Source organism: Martes martes (genome assembly GCF_963455335.1).
Source record: "Martes martes genome assembly, chromosome: 10".
NCBI lineage: Eukaryota > Metazoa > Chordata > Mammalia > Carnivora > Mustelidae > Martes > Martes martes.
In genome coordinates, this window is record NC_137898.1 from 13,159,017 (window position 1) to 13,179,897 (window position 20,881).

At 35.9% G+C, this 20,881-nt stretch overlaps 3 protein-coding genes across 3 annotated transcripts; all 3 read right to left on the reverse strand.

Annotated features, from left to right (window-relative positions):
- Positions 1 to 324: 324 nt before the first annotated feature.
- Positions 325 to 1,296, reverse strand: LOC308350688 (olfactory receptor 8K3-like; the record flags this gene model as incomplete). Its single annotated transcript, XM_080816198.1, has 1 exon — positions 325 to 1,296. One exon carries the CDS (start codon positions 1,294 to 1,296, stop codon positions 325 to 327), a length of 972 nt encoding a protein of 323 aa, XP_080672324.1.
- Positions 1,297 to 7,408: 6,112 nt separating this feature from the next.
- Positions 7,409 to 8,350, reverse strand: LOC308351080 (olfactory receptor 8K3-like; the record flags this gene model as incomplete). Its single annotated transcript, XM_080816560.1, has 1 exon — positions 7,409 to 8,350. The coding sequence occupies one exon, from the start codon at positions 8,348 to 8,350 to the stop codon at positions 7,409 to 7,411; it is 942 nt and encodes a 313-aa protein (XP_080672686.1).
- Positions 8,351 to 17,134: 8,784 nt separating this feature from the next.
- Positions 17,135 to 18,088, reverse strand: LOC308350689 (olfactory receptor 8J2-like; the record flags this gene model as incomplete). The annotated part of the gene is made up of 1 exon (XM_080816199.1): positions 17,135 to 18,088. One exon carries the CDS (start codon positions 18,086 to 18,088, stop codon positions 17,135 to 17,137), a length of 954 nt encoding a protein of 317 aa, XP_080672325.1.
- Between the last annotated feature and the right edge of the window lie 2,793 nt (positions 18,089 to 20,881).

Below are 20,881 nucleotides of genomic sequence, written 5' to 3' on the forward strand. Positions count from 1 at the left end.
GATAAGATTGTAAAAATAATATATGGAGTCTCTGGTTTTATAAAAATAAGTGTTTAGTGTAAGAGACAGACAAATAGGGTAGTGCCAGAACAAGTAGGAATAGTACTTGACCTGGAACTGAAACTAAATTAGGTTAGTATCGAAGGATGAGAAAGAAGAAGCAATCTGTTGGTGATTATCCTCATTTGAATTTTGAAAATAATGTTTATTTTTCTTTATTTCTATGTTTATCACACATTGATTCTTGCTCAGTCCCCGGAAACAACAGAACAAGACTATAGCAAGGTTAACTACAGTATACATTGACTAATACATAATTTAGTGTTAGTGTGCCCTACAGTGAATTTTAAGCAGAACATTTGCAAACATTCTGCAGGTCCTATATAGGGCATTTTTCACCTCATTTTTCCTCAAGCTATAGATCATGGGATTCAGCATGGGTATAACCAAAGTATAAAATAAGGAGGCTATTTTATCAGTATCAAATGAATGACTGGATTTGGGCTGCACATACATAAAAAATAGAGTACCAGAAAATACAACTATCACTGTCAGATGGGATCCACAGGTAGAGAAAGCCTTGTGCCTGCCCTCTGCAGAGTTCATCCTGAGCACGGCAACAAGGATCAGCATGTAGGACACAAGGACTATCAGAAGAGATGACACCAAATTAAAAGCTGAAAAGATCAGAATTATCAGTCTAATTTCATGTGTGTCTGAGCAGAGCAAATCTATCAATGGTAGACTATCACAGTAGAAATGCCTGATGACATTATAGCCACTAAATGATGAAAGGAAAATTTTTATAATGGTCAGCAAAGACAGAAGGATGCTGTATAGATAGGGGATTGCCACCAGTAACTGACATAATCTATGTGACATGATGACTGTGTAGAGCAGAGGGTTACAGATGGCCACATAACGGTCATAGGCCATTGCTGACAAAATGAAAATTTCACTAGTAATAAATATACTAAAGAAGGTGAGTTGGGTAGCACACCAGGTATAAGAGATGGTAGGCTGATCTACAGCAAAGTTTGCTAGCATTTTGGGTCCCACAGCTGTTGAATAGCCCAAATCAGTGAGAGCCAGGTGGCGGAGGAAGAAGTACATGGGTGTTTGTAACCTGGAGGCTATCTTGGTGAGTATGATCAAGCTCAGGTTACCCACCACTGAGACAAGGTAAAATGTGAGGGAGAGTCCAAGCAGTGGAGCCTGCAGCTCAGGGGGTCCTGTGATTCCCATTAAAATGAATTCTTTCCATATCGTTAGATTGTGCTTCTCTGTACAGGCCATTTGGGAAACCTGTACTGGGAAGAAATATACAAATAATCATTAACTTTCAGGACATATGACTGAGATGACCATTGTAGTAATGATTAAAGGCTGAAATCTTCCATTTATGGCCTGTTGCTTTATATGGCTGTCTAACACCCGGCAGCTCAAGTCTCTCTCTACCAGCTCAGCTAAGCTCTTTACAGTTTTCTTAAACACCAAAAGCACAAACAACAAAAGCAAAAATAGATAAATGGACATAATCAAAATTTTTAAGAAAACAGACTTTTGTGCATCAAAGAACACTATCAAAGGATGAAAAGATTGGGGCGCCTGGGTGGCTCAGTGGGTTAGGCCGCTGCCTTCGGCTCAGGTCATGATCTCAGGGTCCTGGGATCGAGTCCCGCATCGGGCTCTCTGCTCAGCAGGGGGCCTGCTTCCTCCTCTCTCTCTCTGCCTGCCTCTCTGCCTACTTGTGATCTCTGCCTGTCAAATAAATAAATAAAATCTTTAAAAAAAAAAAAAAAAAAGGATGAAAAGATGACCCACACAGTGGAGGAGGTTGCAAATCATTTATCCGGTAGAGCTCTGTTATATAGAATATATAAAGATTCTCCAACTCAACAGAAAAAACAAACAAACAGTGCAAATTAGAAAACAGGCTAAAGACTTGAACAGGCATTTCTCACAGAAGATAAACAAATGGCCAATAAACTCATGAAGAAAAGTTCAACACCCTTAGTCATTAGAAAAATGTAATTCAAAACCACAATGAGACACCACCATACATCCCATAGGATTTTTTTTTAAGGATTTTATTTATTTATTTGAGCGAGAGAGTGAGCAAGAGAGAGAGAACACTACCCCAGGGGGAAAGCCAGAGGGAGAAGCAGACTCCTCACTGAGCAGAAAGCCTGATGCTGGACTCCACCCCAGGACCCTAGTATTGTGACCTGAGCTGAAGGCAGATGCTTAACCAACCAAGCCACGAGGCACCCCTAGGATGGATATTAAAAAAGAAAAAAAAAAAAAAAGAAAGAAAGAAAAAAAAAAAGGAAAATTATAAATGCTGACAAGTTGTGGAGAGATTAGAACCTCTATGTATCTTGTTGGCAATGTGAAATGGTACAACCACTATGAAAACAATTTGATGGTGATTCTAAGTTAACCATAGAATTGCCATTATAACCTGGAAAATCCACTTTTAGATCTAAAGAGTACAAACTTGCTGCCTCACAGTAAATGTCTAGGTTTCACCAAAAATTATAATAAAGATGTTTACAACCTTGTATTCACCCAGAAACTTCAGTTACCAAAGCAGATTATCAAAGAGATTGCTAAAACACTGAGGGGGTATCAGACATTAACGAGGTCCTGGAGTCCCTGGTCTGAGTTAGCTACAGAGACAAGTGCATTCCACTCACCTCTGAAGAGGGATCTCTTTGTTTTCCCATGTATTCCTAACACAACCCCGTGAGAAGGATTTATGTGTATCTTTCCTCCTTTGAGTCTCTCCCTGGGGAGAAAGAATATGAGTTAATTAAGCCTGGAGGTTAATGAAGCTGTGATATATCTGCTAATTATATAGGACATCTTTATATCCCCCTACAAGTAAAGTTCTCTTAGATATCTTTCCACATGGTGTCTCCTGGTTAAGTCTTTCTACTCTAACGGAGAGATCTGGAATCCAAACATTGTATCTAAAGGAAAGATATTTTCATTTTTCTCCCAACCCGTAATTGTCTCTTGTTAATACAATGGCTTTTTAGGATTTCATGGCTGAGAACATGATGGAGGCATGTTTGAATCATGCTTATTGATCCTTTTAAAAATTCACAAGGTAAAATAATATATGCATGTGTGGCCATTTTCCCCTTATTTGTGGTGTTTTAAACTTATTGTTGAGTATATTTGCATATTGACAAATGTATTTATCACAAATAAATTTTACAAAGGTAACACTTTGTGTAATTAGAATCTAAATTATACAGTAATGACAATAACAAAAATAGAATAAAACATTATCAGGACCCAAGAAGACCCTTCATTCTCCTTTCTACAACCAACTGCCCCCCTTATACACACACACACACACACACGGATAACCATTATTCTGTTTTTTAACAACATAAATTATTTTCACTTATTTTTGTTACTTCGTATAAAAGAAATCTTACACACCTATTTTTTTGTGACTGGTTTTTTTCAGTTAATATGCTGTTATGGTCATTGCAGAATGCTCATTTTCATGTGTGTATACAACTCTTTTTTATGAATATATCACAAATTAGTTGTCCATTATCTTATTGTTCAATATTAGAACTCGTTTCAACTTCTAGGCTTTACAACTAATGATATTATAAACATTCTACTTCACCTGATGTTTTGATGAACATAAAGCTTTCTTTTTTCACATCTTGGATCCTTATGAAATAATAAAAAATGGATTTTATCATGTATTTAGAGAATGATTATAGAATCATTTATAGATTATAAAAAATATCCCAATAAACATAAAAGTTTCCTAACAGTGGTAATTAAAAATGGCTACTCCCACACCCTTTGTGTCTACAGCAAGATTGACTTATTCTTGAATATAATTCTATTTCTGTGTATCTCTTACCCTGAAAACCTGAGCCATAGGCTATGCATTTTTAACATTAGTAAGTACTACCAAATGAGTTTCCAGAGTGGTTATAACAGTATGCATTCTTAGTAGCTGTGCAAATTATTATAATTGTTCAATATTCTTATTAAGATTTGGTATGTTCCATCATTTTCTTTCTAGACTTATAGATGATGTGTATGGGTAACTATGTGGTTTAATTTGCATTATCCTTGTACTGAATGCAATAAAAAACCTTTCATTTGTTTCAAAAGTATTTATATATTTACTTTGAAAAGTACTTGTTCATGTCTTTTGTCATCATTGTACTGTATATCATGTCAACTATGCACTGATTTGTAAGAGTTATTTTTCAATAAGTGCTATTAGATAATTTGTATATTTATTTGAGAAAAAGTGAATCTGGACACCTATCCAGACCTTATCAGAATCATTTCTATTTGATTTAAAGATCTAAATGTGAAATGCAAATAAACGGTTTAGGCGAAAACATAATGGGACATCTTTGTGGTAGTAGAATATGTATACATTTTTAACAAAACACATCAAACAATAATTGCATAACATTAAAATGATTCAATGAACTATTTTAAGAATTTTGTTCATCAAAATTAATAATGTGAAAGGGAAACTTTCATAGTAGGAGAGAATGCTTTATCAGTCCTATATAATCAGATATACATAAATGAAAAAGAACTCAAGAAAAATATAAAAATAACTCTTCCTCCAGAACAGGAGGGGGGGTGGCAAAGAAGTTGAATGAATATAATATTCAGTGAAAGACACCATAGTCTCCAAAAATGACACCAGCCCGTACAAATAACAATGAAACTAAACTGTTATTATGGGCACTTTACTAAGTGACACATTTTGTTTCAGAATGTATAATACCATTAAGGCGTCCTGCTTGTAAGCAAGAATGCAGGGCTGATTTCACAATTGAAAACCTATAACATAAATGTGGAAACTGGGTCTCCTAGTCTTGGGGACAATTTCAGAGGTAAAATTTCAAATATTTCAGTATACATTAAAAGTTTTATGTAGATTTTTAAGTGTAATAATATGTGTCCATCATTATAATATCATACAGAATATTGTCACTGCCCTAAAAACTTTTGTCCTCAACTTATTTGTCCTTTCCCTGCCCCAGTATACAGGATTTTTATAGATATCATTTATAATACTCTTTTCTTTTATTCTGGTCACTGAGGTAGTTTATTGGAAATAAGTGTTGAACGTTATCATAAATCTATTTCATGTTTTCTTTTAACTAGTAATGATGTTGATTTATGTTACAGGTTTTCATTTTTTCTGTTGGCATTTGTTATGTCTCCTCTTCTGGTCCTCCTCCTCTTCTTTCTAGCTCTTCTTCTTGCTGTGCTGTGTAGAATATATATTTTGAAGATGTCATCATGTATTCACCCATTCCACCCTTGATAAGCACTTAACACCTATGATGACTACATTTGCCACAAACATTCTATTACTTATTCTCCAGTGGACATAATTACACAGGAAGGGAATTGCTGCATCGTAGAGTATACACACACCAAACTTTAGTAATTATTCCCTTATTTTTCTAAAGTATTTATAGTAACGTACTCTCCCTGAAACAAGTACAAGAATTATAGTTTTCCACACTCTTATCAACACTTTGAATTATTATCCAAATTTTGAATTTTAGCTACCCTGCTGGATGTGTAATGATAATACAGTATATAGTCTTCATTTACGTTTAATGAATAATTTTTTTGAACACATTTATGCATTTTTGGCAGATTTGATAGCCTCTTTTGTGAAGTGTTCCTTCAGGTGTCCTGCCCCTCCCCCCAACTTATTCATTCCCTCCCAATAGGTTGACTGTGTTGATCATCTTCATTCTAGAAGTTAGACAATTTGTTGTTTTATTTTGTTTTGTTTTACAGATTACTTTGGAAGGGTGTGTGTACTTCACATGTGGTCCCTCTGGATTTTTTCGCTTTCTTACAATATTTTTTTATTAATACAAATTTTCGTTGTAGAGGGTACTATTTCTTTATTAGTATTATTATTTCTTGTACCCTGTTTAAGGAATCTTTGTTGATCCCAAGTCATGAAAATATTATTTTACTTTGCTTTACCAAAATTTTGGTTTCAGCTTTCACATTTCCATTCATAGCACATCTCAATTATGGTTTGCATGTAGTGTATAAAAGACAAAGATTCATGTCCTACATAGGAACCTAATTGAATGCAGTCAATTTATTGAGAAGCCTGATTTTCCCCACTACATTGTAGTAGGGCTTTTATTTTAAAACAAGTGGAATTACACACGTGAGTCCATTTTGGACTTTATTATTATATTCTTGATCTCTCTGTAAATATGTGCACTGATGACATATTTTTAAAAATAATCTCACTTCATTAAAGGAATTGTTATCTGTTATTGGAAGTCCTCTGAAATCTTTCTTCTTCTAAGATATTGCCCTGGATATTCTAGATCCTTTGCATTTCCACATAACTTTTGATATCAGCTTAACACTAAAAAATACTATTGGAATTTTGATTGTTACTGCATTAAATCTACAGGAAAATTTATGGAGAACTGGCCTCATCACAACATTTATATCTTCTAACCAATGACATGGTATATATATAAACATATATCTCTCCTTCAGTAACTCAGTAATGTTTGTTACAGTGTCTAGCAATGAAATCACGCAAATTGTTCATTAGATTGTTCACTAAGTATTCTATAGATTTTATCTAGCATAATTGATAGTTTAAAATTTCAACTTCACCTATTTTTGCTGGTAGATAGCAAAATAATTCATCTTTAATATGTTGATATTATATCTATGATTCTTGCAAAATCCACTTATTATTTCTAATGTTTCAGTGCAAAGTCTTTTGAACTTTTAATGTACATATTTATGACACATGAAAATAATCAAACTTTATTCTGCTTTCCCATGCTTACACATGTTCATATATCATAATGTAACAAATCTGAAATGCCACCCATCAAAGGGGATACAGTTAAAGTGTCAACAGGGATATAGCTAAGGACAGACAATGTTGACTACACATTGATGTATATATGTCCAGCACACACACACACAGAAAAAAACAATAAATGCCACCTTATGTCAGTATGCCAGTGTGGTGGACACTGGTCTTAAAGTGGTGTTTAGTACACAAAATATATTTTAAAAAGACACCAGAGAGGCTTAAAAATTATTTAATAGCAGATGTATTAAAACAGACTTCCCTTAAACCCTTAAATTGTAACATAAGTATTGGCAATTTGAGAATAGAAGTCTGGACTCCAGTTGCTCATGGTGATACTTAAGGACAAATAAAAATTGATACCAGAAGGATGATCACTACTGGAATAACTATAAGTTGAAAAATGAAAAACATTCTAGTTTCCATTACTTTTATACATTACACTTCTTCAAGGCCTATGTCATATAATAAACAGCAGTCTGTAACATGATTTATTGTATACAGAGTCTATATTGAGTCCTACATAGGCGGTCTGTGCAGACTTTTCCATATTCTATGCAGGGCACCTTTCACCTCTGTGTTCCTCAGGCTGTAGATCATGGGATTCAGCATAGGTATAATCAAAGTGTAGAATGCAGAAGCAATTTTATCAGTATCGAAGGAATGACTGGATTTGGGTTGCACGTACATAAAGAAGAGTGTTGCATATAATACAACGACCACTGTCAGGTGGGATCCACAGGTGGAGAAGGCCTTGTGCCTGCCCTCTGCAGAATTCATCTTGAGGATGGCCATTAGGATCAGGATGTAGGACACAAGCACTATCACAAGGGAGGAAACCAAATTGAATGCTGAAAAGATCAGTATTATCAACTCAATATCACGTGAGCTTGAGCACAGCAAAGTTAACAAGGGAAGACTATCACAGTAAAAATGTCTAATGACATTATGGCCACAGAAGGAAGACATAAATATCTTTATGGTGGTTGTTAGAGAGAGAAAGGCACTGTAGAGATAGGGGATGGCTACCAGCATCCAGCACACCCTTTGCGACATAACAACTGTGTAGAGCAGAGGGTTACAGATGGCCACATAGCGGTCATAGGCCATTGCGGACAGAATGAAAAGCTCACTGATGATGAACAAGATGAAGAAAGACAGCTGTGTAGCACACCAATTGTAGGGGATTGTATTTTGGTTAGTTACAAGATTTACCAGCATTTTGGGTCCCACAGCAGTTGAATAACCAAGATCAATGAAAGCCAGGTGTCTGAGGAAGAAGTACATGGGTGTTTGGAGCCTGGAATCCACCTTGGTGAGGATGATCATGCCCAGATTGCCCACCACTGAGACTGTGTAGATGATGAGGAAAAGCCCAAAGAAGGGAGCCTGCAGCTCCGGATGGTCTGTGATTCCCATTAGGATGAATTCTGTTAGCACTGTTAGGTTTTGTTTGTTCATCCAGGCTGTTAGGGAAAATTGCTGTGGAAACGACCATCACAAGAATCATTGGGTTACAGGAGACAACATCTGTTGATATTTTAGGAGGCAAAGCCATTGTGGGTAAGATAAACCCAATTTTTTAGATGGGTTAATTTAAAATAAGACTCACCTCCATCACTGAACCTGGAACCAAATTTTAAAAGTGTTATAATCTGAGATATAGGGCAATCTTTGTTGTTGTTGTTGTTGTTTGTTTTTTGTTTTTCTTTGGTGCCACATGCTAGCTGGGATTCTTGATTTTTAAAAAAATGTTTTGCATTTAAAATACCTGTAATTGGCTAAATATACAATACTTTAGAAGGAATTATAATAAAAGTAACAGCACTCTGCCTCTTGCCCTCGCAAACTTTAGTTCCAACCTACATATAAACCATGATTAACCCATTTAATAGACTTTGATTTGCATTTCTCATTAGAACTCTGCATATCTAATGGTATTCCCCATTCCATTACCCCTTTGATTTATTAAATTGTGTTCTTATTTCACTATTCTTTTATGAGTTTTAAATATAGTTTAATGATATTTTATGATGATAGATAATAATTTAGCAACTTTGCAGATGTCCCCAACATGCCCACTCTAATGCACATAACTACATTTTATTTTCTCTAGAATAATGTATCTGAATATTTATCACTTGCATGTGGATTTTTCCAGTTTCCGATCTGTGATATGTTGCACACCAAGTAAAGCCTGCATCTAGAAGTTATTCAGTATAAAAAGGAAGAATTTGGTACATTCTCACATTTGCTTTGACCCTAGAACTGATTCTCTGAAATGATGTGTTTAATGGTGTAGTTGTACTTTCTACCACATTTAAAGACAAGTAAAAGTTAGACTGTATTTTTTAACGTATTACTTAAAATCATCAAGTATACTGCTGTAAGTGCAACAGAAAGAAATATCACTCTAAAGTAGGGAATACTATCTCAAATATCTTAGAGGTTGGCAAATAATATTGCATGAGGTACATGAATGAAAGGTTAATTTGAATACTGTTCTTATACCTTTATTTCATCTTTCGTCATGTGTACATGAAATGTTTTCTGCTAACACATTTTATTTAAAGATAGCACTTTATCAGGGTGCCTGGGTGGCTCAGTCGTTAAGTGCCTGCCTTCGGCTCAGGTCATGACCTGAGGGTCCTAGGATTGAGCCCTGCATCTGGCTCCTTGCTCAGTGAGAAGCCTGCTTCTCCCTCTCCTACTCCCCCTGCTTGTGGTCCCTTTCTCCCTGTCTCCCTCTCTCTGTCAAATAAAAAATTGAATAAAATAAAAAAGATTGCCCTTTATCGACCTTTACTTTTGCAACTCCTTTCTCCTTCAGATTGTTTTTAAAGACAGGTGTCCCAAAATTTCATGGAAAAAGAGATCATCCATATTTTTTACTAATTATTCCACAGTGAAAAAGTGAGAACCCCACTATAATTCATTCTGGGAGACAAAATCATGATTTAAAAAAGAAATATATGATAATAAAAGAAACCTACAATATATTCAGTATATATGCATCCAACAAACCCACATATATTCATGTTTTTTATATATATATATACACACACACATATATATATACACACATACACACACACATGAGTAAATATATCTCCTCTAAACAATATTAATATGTCACTGATATCAGTTTTTAAAAATGTGTAACAATTATAGGACATCCAAGCTGCATTGATCCCATGTTTGGCTGGATGATTGAATTTTGGAAGTTCTATAATTAGAATTCATCACATTATCCAACTGAATTAGAAAGAAAATGGAGCATTTTAACGGATGAAGAATTAATGCCATTTAGAATGGACAAAAGCTATAAAAATTAAGAATAAAAGAGAAATACCATAATGATAGAATATCTAATATAAACTGCCATGTACCTACTCTTAAAAGGTGAAAAGTTAAGACATTTTGGGGAAAAAAATACAGAAACTTAAACAAATTAGTAAAATATGTTCCTGGATTATGCAATTTAGTGTTATAAAAGTTTCAGTTGTGCTCAACTAGAACCTCTGGATGCCCTTAAATAAACAGAAATTTCCAAAAAAATAGAATAAAAATTCAATATTAATTTGACAGATAAAGTACTTCTTAAAATTTTCTCTATCCAAAAATGTATTCAAAATATTTATTAAAAAGCAATGACAAACATTCATTAGCAACAATCCAACAAGTGACAAAGCCTAATGTCTTAAGCTGTAAATATATCCAAAGAAAGGACTATCCCACAGCAGTTTTCACAGTTTGGAAAACCTCTTCATCTCAACATTCATTTTATTGTGATATTACAAACCTCTGTGGAGTTCTTCTAAAACTCAATTGAGTGAATATTTGTGTGGCCTCCTCCCACCAGTTCTACCCAAGCACTGCCTGGAAAGAAACAAGGAAAGTGAGCATCAAACTTGACTCTTAGCAGGTTTGGAAACAGAAACTCCAGAGCCATGCCAGGATCTGGAAGATAGGCATGGAGTCCAAGGATGTCCTCTTATGCAAATGAGAACACTCAACCTCAACTCAATATTCTATAACATTTTGTAAATAGCCTCAACTGAGATAAACGGGTTGGTCATACTGAGAACACTGCACACTTACTAAAAGTTGGGAGGGAAAGAGGAGGGAAGAGGATTGTAAGTAGAGCTTACGAAAATACTAACTCCCCCTTCACAATTTTTTATTGTCTGTAATCTCAGTGTAAATGTAGAAATAATAACAAATAGAAATGAGGTCCCTTACCACCTTCAAAGAACACACTCATAGTGGTAAACATATATCATTACTCCAGAAAACCTAGTTATGAAGAGAGATGATTTACATGCATGATGTAATGTACTGAGTCTGGTTTTGGTGACTATACTCATGTCGGTCATTTAAATGGAAGACAAGGATCTAAAATCATCACTGCAGCTGATCTAGTAATCAATATAATCAATGCCATCTATTCACCTTAAGTGAAGACTGTCTTCATGTTCCTCTGTGTGATTACTAGACCTGACTGCTGTCGGAAGAATTTATGAGCCTCTCTTCCCTTTGAGACACTCCCCTGAGAGCGTGAATGCAATTCTTGGTTATTCCCAAAGCATCTGAGAGCAAGAAATGATGCCACTGGTCTTTGCTAATTATTCAGAGTAACTTTGATTTCCCTATTGAGGAGTTTTTTAAAAATATTTTATTTATTTGAGCGAGACAAAGAGAGAGAAGGAGTAGGGGTAGGGGCAGAGGGAGAGGGAGAAGCAGACTTCCCACTGAGAAGGGAGTTCCATGCAGGTTCCATCTCAGGACCCTGAGATTATGACCTGTGAGCTGAAGGCAGACACTTAGCCAACTGGGCCACCCAAGCACCCTGTTTTTATATATACAATTCACTTGCTTTCCTTAAATGTTATTTTTATTGTATTCACTCAAATGTCTAGATATAAGTAGAGTATTTCTCAGATACATGCTTTCATTATCTATCAATTACATAAACTTCTAGCATTTTCCACAATGGATTCTTCCATGTTTTATATCTGGGGATAAAGACAAAACTATTCACACATGACCTATAGTGTGTTAAAAGCTCAGAAGGAATAAAAAATTAGGAATATGTACATAAAGTAATTTATAAGGCATCTGGGTGGCTCAGTGGGTAAAGCCTCTACCTTCAGCTCAGGTCAAAATCTCAGGGTCCTGGGATCGAGCCCCGCATGGGTCTCTCTGCTCATTGGGGAGCCTGCTTCCCTCTCTCTCTCTGCCTACCTCTCTGTCTACTTGTCATCTCTGTGTGTCAAATAAATAAGTAAAATCTTAAAAAAAAGGGGGGGCACTTGGGGGGCTCAGGTGTTAAGCCTCTACCTTTGGCTCAGGTCACAATCTCAGGGTCCTGGGATCGAGCCCTGCATTGGGCTCTCTGCTCAGCAGGGAGCCTGCTTCCCCTTCTCTCTCTGCCTGCCTCTCTGCCTACCTGTGATCTCTCTTTCTCTCTCTCTGTCAAATAAATAAATAAAAAATCTTAAAAAAAAAAAGTAACTTATATTTAGTTTTTTAACCTAAGGGATTAAATTGAGTTAATGATACATAATTCCACAACCTGTGTTTATCCTCATCCTAATTCCCACTCCTACATCAGTTTCCTTTCCCTACACAAGTATCTCCTCCACAAAAGTTGATATATGTTCTTAATAGGAAATTCAGCTTTATGGGGTGCCTGTGTAGCTCAGTCAGTTAAGTGTCTGACTCTTAGTTTCAGTTCAGGTCATGATCTCAGGGTGGAGAGATTGAGCCCTGCATTGGGCTCCACACTCAGTGGGGAGTCTGCTTGAGATTCTCTTCCTCTCCTTCTGCCCCTCCCCCAACTCATACTCTCCCTCTTAAACTCTAAATTAAATAAATAAATATTTTTTTAAAAAGAAATGTGGCTTTATAAAGTGAATATAATACATGTTTTGAAGTTTACACATAGGTTGTTACATGACTTATTTCGATTCTTCAAGGTTCTCAATCAACTGTATGTTTTTGAATTTTATTCATTTTCTACATACACGATATTTTGCTGGCCTCTGTTTAATAAAACTTCGATAATCTCTCTCTACCTCCATTTACTATAGGTTTGCTGCCGTAGTAAGAGGCATTTAGTTAGTTCCCAACTTGTGACTTCTACATGCACCACCACAATTAACAACTTTGTGTGCGTGGTCCCCACTGACCCATGAATGAACATGTCTGTGATGTATCTCCTGAGGCCCTGTTTTTGGATAAATACAGCACATTTCATTTATTTACATAAGGATGGATCTATTCCAAGATTTCTTTTATCTGCACACATCCCACCATCAGTACACATCATTTCACATTGTGGACGTCCAACTCATGAATATGTACCACTTGAACAAATGGTAAAGGCTGCAGCAAATAATTAAATTAGATAAACTTACAGAGCTAATATTGTTTTCCTTGATTTAATACTTTATTTTTTAAAAGAATCCAAATATTTGTCAAGATTTGAAAAGAAAAACTGTACTATGATCCATGTAAACAAAGAAGTTCAGATATTATAACAGAGACAGATACACATTAATTCCAGTATAATGTTACTATTTGGATGTCTATAACATAGTAATGCTGATGAAATAGTTGTTGATGTGAAAAAACACTGACACACACCTCATAGCAAATGGGGGGAGGTGACCTCCAAATCCTACTTTTCCTCCTGGGCACCTGGCTAGCAGACTTCTTATCCTCCTGGCAGCTGTGGAGAAGGGGCTGAGCTGTAGCCTGACTCCTCTTGGAAGCACAGCCCCTCCCACAGTGCCTTCTGTTTCAGAGTTTGTAGTTCTTTTTTTCAATGGTTTTCTTGGAAGCCTTTTTTTTTTTTTTTTTTTTTTTTCTCATTTCCATGGAAGTGGCTTTTGGAAATAGCCATTTGGAAAGCAGAGGTGATAGATGTGACCTGTGGTATGGAGACATCTGGTGAAGATTTACGGACTTGCAAGGAGATGGCATTAGCAGCTCAATCTAAACTTACCTAGACCGTAAGGGATAAGAAAATCTGCATTAGAATACTTACAATTCCTCAGTTTAACTTTTAAAAAATAATTTATTTATTTATTTATCTGGGAGAAAGAGACTTCATGGGTGAACCAGGGGAGGGACAGAAGGAGAGGGAGAGAATCTCGAGCAGACTCCATTCTAGGTGCTGCGTCTGATGCAGGCTTGAACACATTACCCTGAGATCATGATCTGAGCTGAAATCAAGATTCTGATGAGTAACCCACTGAGTAAGGAGTAAGGAGACCAAGATGGTCTCCTTAATTTAACTTTAAATTAAAAAAAAATAAGAATCATACCAATTTCTCTTATCTTTTAGATTATCAATATAGTAGGAAACATTAATACCAGACATAATTCTTGGAATGTAAATAAAATATTGGGATATATGATCATGGTGCTTCAGAACAAAATGAGCGGCTGTGAAAATAGTCCTTCAGTAAGTTTTGGAGTTTAAATTCATGAAATGGCATTTACTATGCTGGATTTGGGGAAGTTTGATGGTTTTTCTAATTTTCATGGTCTTGAAAGGATTCCGTGTCTGTCACACAAGACTTAAGCACTTGTAATGCTTTCTGCCTAGAGCATCCCTATATACGGAATCAGGTCAAAGCGACTGCTTCTGCGGCAGCTGCAGAAGGAGGGGTCCTGTGGCTGTTTGAAGTGTGTCCTACCTTTCACAGGTGTTGTCAGACTTTGCTTTATGCTGTGTCTTGCATCTTCTCTGTCCCCTCACCGCTAGAGGGATTTTGTTGTCACTGGACACAAATGTCATGGAACCTTCACAGCAGTTAGTTAGGGATAAGCTGGAAGTACAGGTGACTTAGCATCTCATAGGGCGTGAGCTTTGATCAGTTGGAGATTAAAGCTGTTATGTAAATTATTTTCCATACTTTACTTCATGGGAAACGTACTGGGCTGATATACTTTCCTGACTGGTTGATTGTTTTTATGATTTTTTTTTTGACAAATGTGTACAAGTGATAAGTGAGTGCATGTATGTGTGCATACACTTAGGAACCTTTGAACTAAATACTTTCTGCTTATCCTTCATTAGAAGAGGGCTTTGTGTATAGTTTACTTAGGACAAACTTTGTAGCTAAATAATTTTGGAGGGGCAATTAGTGGAAGGTTTATGAGACCATCCCATTGAGTACTAGTGAATGAGACATGCAAGATTTTAGATTGCCTAGTTTCACAAAGCACACCATATATATATAGATATTTGAGGCAGAAATCGGTCTCCCACCCTGCCAAAGATGCCCAGAACTGTAAACGTGGTGCCTTCCATACAAAGAAATTTGCTGATGTGATTAAGTTAAAGACCTCTAGATGGGAAGGCTGTTCTGAATTCTCTGGGTGGGACCAACGTAATCCCAAGAAGGAGAGGGAAGCAAGAGAGTCTCGGTTAGAAGGAGATGTGGCAGTGCAAGTAGAGGTCAGAGTTATAGGATCACTGTTTGGAAGGGTATGCCAAGCAAGGGATGAAGGTTGTCTCTAGAAGCTAGAAGAGGAAAAGAAACAGACTCTTCCGTGGGCATCCAGGAAGGAACAAAATCTGCTGACATCTTGATTGTAGCCCAGTGATACTCATTTTGAAATTTTGACCTCCGGAACTGTGGGATAAGAAGTTTCTGTTGTTTCAAGCCACTGAATCCGTGGTGATTTGTTGTAGTATCAGTAGGGAACCAATACAAGTGACAACATAATTATGTTTAGAAAACACATATGTAAACAAAGTTAAAAAGTGGAAAGCACTGTAGTTTTCATTCTTGACTTTAATTCATTGAATAAAATACATAGGATTGGTAGACATGCAAGGGTGAGTTTAGACCTGTTACTCCAATTCCATTCATGGAACTAGACTCAAAGACAATGGTTTTGTGCTGAGGAATATACTTCCCCAATTGTAGAGATGTAGGCTGGTACAGCCAAATACAGCAATAGGTAAACCAGACAAACAGAAAATAAATTATCTATACTATATACTTTTATGTATTTATAAAAAAGAAAACTTAAAAATTTTTAAGGGTAATGCTATCAAATTATTGCCACTTCTGCCTGTGGTGAAGAGTAATGTCCGTGACACAGTGTGACTTTTCTGTTTTCAGCTAGATATTTTGCTTATTTAAAACTAAAGTTAGGAGTTAGCTTATGAAACTGAGTGTCACATTTCATCTATTTGGCTTGTTTCTGACTTCCTGAGAATGTCGTAATCTACTTTATTTCCAGGTATTGCCTTACCTCTCATGCCATGCCCCCTCTCCCTCATTACATTGTATGTTAGTAGCATTTTGCATGCACAGATAGAAAGAGGGCATAGAATAACAATGCATATTTATTTATTTATTTATTTATTGGACATGGTGCCCTTGAGAATTGGTGTCACCTTAATGGCAATGACTTTTTTTTTTCCTTTTGGTCTACTAACATTTGACTGCAAAACACTAAACAAAAATGCTAAAAGAAGTAGTATTTGCTTTATATTTTTATACCACAGATCATTAACTCTACACAATGTTAGGGAGAAAAAGAGGATTGGAGAAAATTAATTTTATATCGTATCAGGATAAATATCAACATTTTGTTTTATGTACATGTACCACACAAGAGGAATGGAAAAGTGGAATCTCCCTTCATGCATTTTCTTCTGTTTTGCTACATGGCCTATTCCCATGTATATCTAAGCATTTTTTTGTTCAGTTTTTATTTTATCCTACAGGTTTCTTTTTCTGTGATATAAATTTATGTGAAGTACAAGATAAAAATGGATTTTAAAAGGTAAATGAATTGAAAGATAAAATAAACAAAAAGTAAAAATAAAAACTTTTGTAGTTGAACAAAACTGATCTATGGCAAGAAAGATGACCTGACATTGGACCAACATCCAAGGACTGCTTTTCACATAATTTCCCCAATTTCAGACTTCCTGTTTCTTGATTAGAAATTATAAAAGCCCAGTAGCAAGTTGTGTTTCATTGTAAAATGTGCTTATCCTGAAATTATTGTTTACTACTTATATAAGTATACTTTATTTGGTCAACTCACACATCTTTGTATTAGCAAAAGTTGGGTATTTGACATTGGAAAATAAAGGGTTAAGAGTTTCCCATTGAAATCCATGGAATTTTTAACTATTTATTACCTCTGCATTTAACAGAGATTCGCTTTTTAGGAGCAAATGAAAACCCTTTTATGAAGACAATTGGAGCTTTAAACGTACATTAATTTGAAAGACTGACAAGGGTTCTTTAGGAATCTCTTGAATGCATCCTTCACATCTTTGTTCCTTAGGCTGTATATAAGGCGATTCAGCATTGGTATCACCAAGGTGTAGAAGACAGAGGCCATTTTATCAGTATCTAAGGAGTGGCTGGTCTTTGGTTGCAAATACATGAAAAGAATTGTCCCATAGAACACAGTGACAGCCATCATGTGAGAGGCACAGGTGGAAAAGGCTTTTCGTCGACCCTCTGAGGAACGGATCCTTAAGATGGCAAGGACAATGTTGAAGTACGATGTTAGAACAATAATCATAGAGAATATCAAATTGGTCCCTGCAGAGATAAATATTGCTGTTTCTGGAAGATAGGTATCAGAACAGGACAATGCCAACAAAGGGACAGTATCACAGTAAAAATGGTTGATTACATTGGAAGAGCAGTACAACACCAAGAACACACAGGAGGAGACAGTCAGTGCTGTGGTCAGACTGTAGAGGTAAGTGAGGGACACCAGCAGTATGCAGATCTGTGGAGAAACTACGACCATGTAGAGCAGGGGGTTGCAAATAGCCACGTAACGATCATATGCCATTGCAGCCAGCATGAAAATCTCCCCGACAATGAAAACCAGGAACCCACCCAGCTGGGCTGCACATCCATAGTAGGATATGGTTTTCTTTGTAACCAAGAAGTTTACCAGCATTTTGGGGGCAATGACAGTAGAATCACCAAGATTGATGATAGCCAAGTGCCTGAGGAAGAAGTACATGGGTGTTTGGAGCTGAGAATCAACACTGGTGGGGGTGATGATGCCCAGGTTCCCTGCCATGGTCAGCCCATAGATCAGCAGGAAAACAAAGAAGAGTGGAATCTGGAGTTCTGGGCGATCTGAGACTCCCATGAGAATGAACTCAGTCACCAGGGTGAGATTTTCTGAGGCCATTTATTTTGTTGTTCTCATCTTTAAATGGGGAAAATGGAAGGAGATTAATAGATGGTCAAATTGATTTTTCTGGTACATGCTAGGTTGTAGACTGTCTCATATAAATTGGATAATTTCTGGTCACAGGTAAAAGTGTTATATTTTAATTATATTTCTCATAATCTTAAAAAATTCAGAAATACACACTTTCTAGAGACTAGTTTCATGTTAAAAGTGTTGTACAAAGCTGTTTTCAATTGTGTTAGATATAATTTATATTAGTTGAATATACAAAATCTATTATATGTATTGATATATATTTGTGTATTTTAGTATAGTATTGCATGAGTATGTATTTACATATACACATGTCTCTGTGTATGCTTCCAGTGATAAAAGATAGCTCTGTGTAAGAAGTTGATGAGCCAGAGTGACCTCCAGTGACTTTCAGTTATTTTCTCCTTGGCTGTCACTGGCTTTCTCTTTAGTCCATACCTTGTCATCATCCTTGGGAATTCTATATTCCTGTCAGAAATGCTTTGACTCTGCTGGGTTTATTTTGTTTTTTTTGTTTTTTTGTTTTTTTCTTATCAGTTTCTACCATACCACACTGATTCAGCTGTTCACTGACAGACTATACCTCAGTAGTCTTCCTTCTTAGTGTTATTCAGAAGCTGATTTTTTAAAGTAATCACATTTCTTTGGCCAAATAAACTAGTCCTTTCTATCGCTCCGATCTTTACCTGTTCAAAAACATCTCTATTATTATGTTCTGGCATTCCTTTTTTTCCATCAAATGCTTCTTTCCTTTAAATTTTTTAATGCCTGTTTGGATGTTTAAAACAAATATTACTTGTAGTTTTGATTTGCTCAAATTTGATAACTTTGTTTTTCTCTTATAGAGAAATGATTGGAGAGAAGTGCTAATTTATTCATTATTTACTATACTCTAGGCCCAGAACAATGTTAGCCATTTCAAAATAATGATCTCATTATTCTGCAGGAATGTCCAAGAAGACATGGAATTATTTCTATGTCTGATAAGACAGTTGTGGCTCAATGAGATTGTCATGCAAAGAGTCTGTAGAATATTGATTCTTGCTATAGTTTTATGGTTTTGCTTTATGTGTTTTGTTTGTTTGTTTGGTCACTCGGTTGGCTGGAAGTTAGGCCACCAGTTACGAACTGTGGGATTTTTATCAAGTATTTCTATTCTTTTGTGAATATAATGAGATACTACACAAACATGGGTTAGTACAGAGCTTGATAACAGTAAGATATTTGGTGTCAGCATTTCTTGTTATTAGCATGTTTTGAACAATTTTCTAATGTGGTTTCCTATTTGTATCCCACTAACTCATTCTACCTCACTGAAGAGTTTCATAGTTAAAATGGAAATAACAGGTGAACTAAAATTTTGCATATCCAAGCAACTGGGACACATGATATCTAGGTATATATTTAATAAAAGAATCAGACTGGGGACTTTCTTAAATCTGTGGTGTTTGTTGAATCAATGATACTTTATTCCATACATCAAATATGTGTCTGATGAGGTTATATGACTGTGTGGCACTAGATATTTCGTATCTCTTTTCTCCTGTCATCATATCTGTAAGAAATACACAGGTGAGTTTAAGGTGGAAAATACAGAGGCGACACTCACTTTAAATAGAACATTTCCTTTTTGTTTGCTTCTAAAAGAGTTCAGTGCATGGTTCACCATAAGATATAATTCCTCAATTATTGTATCTTTAATTTATCAAAGCCAAAAAAAAACCCCTCAAAAATGTCATTGTAGATTGTGTACTATGAATTTCTGCAATTAGCTTTTAGAAAGAAATATTTGCATCGATCATTACCACTTATTAATTCCTTTTTTAAAGAAAATATTTCTAATGACAAAGTTAGGATTGTGTTTTATTTTGGTAAGCATATATCACTGAAATGAAGTATTTTTCTCCTATTTCTTCAGAAAGGTTTCTGATTTAATTGGTTTTGGTAAAGCTATGTTAGTTTTTGACACAACTTATTTTATGTTTGTTGCTGAAAAGAAATACTTTATAAGTCTGCCAAAATACTAACATGTCAGGAAAAGAACTTTAAAAATGTACCTAATGTTCATCATTTATATTACAATTAGGTGGAAAAATCATACTGCAAATGTTTTAAATAGCTACTGAAATGATTTCAAGAAATCTTCTATTGGTCTCTAACTGTACAATTTGTCTTAAACTTATTTAAACCTGAGTTGTTTTGGGGACAAACTACACCTTGACAGGAGCTGTCAGTGTCCATCAGCATCTGAAAGCCTGCCAGTTGGCATAGGGAATCTTTCTTTCCATCATAGTGTTTGTCACGCTGGGCAATGTGAACATCCAGAAAGGGAGAAACTTATTTTTCTTGATGTTTAACAATTTAGTAGGTCCATCTTGGAGAAGAAATCAGATATTTCGAATTACTTAAGAAGCTTCCTGTCTGGTATAGAGGGCCTTCTAAAACATCAGTCTGCCAGCTCTAAGGCAGAAAAATTCCTCTTTATCCTAAGGTGAGATAGAATCCTCATAACGACTCTTCATTTCTCTGTAGAAATGCTCATACTGTCTAATTTACCAGCAGGGGTGCTGGGGACCATGCTTTGAGTCATTTCTCTGTCCCTGCCACTTAGCCTTCAGAGAACAGGGAGTTAAGTCCCCAGTCAGTCCTGAGTCTGATTTGAATCCATAAAGTTCCCAAGATACACGGTCTTCACATCCAGGATGAATACTAAGTAAATGGTTGGGGTGAACCTACCTGTCCAGAGATCGGCTGAGA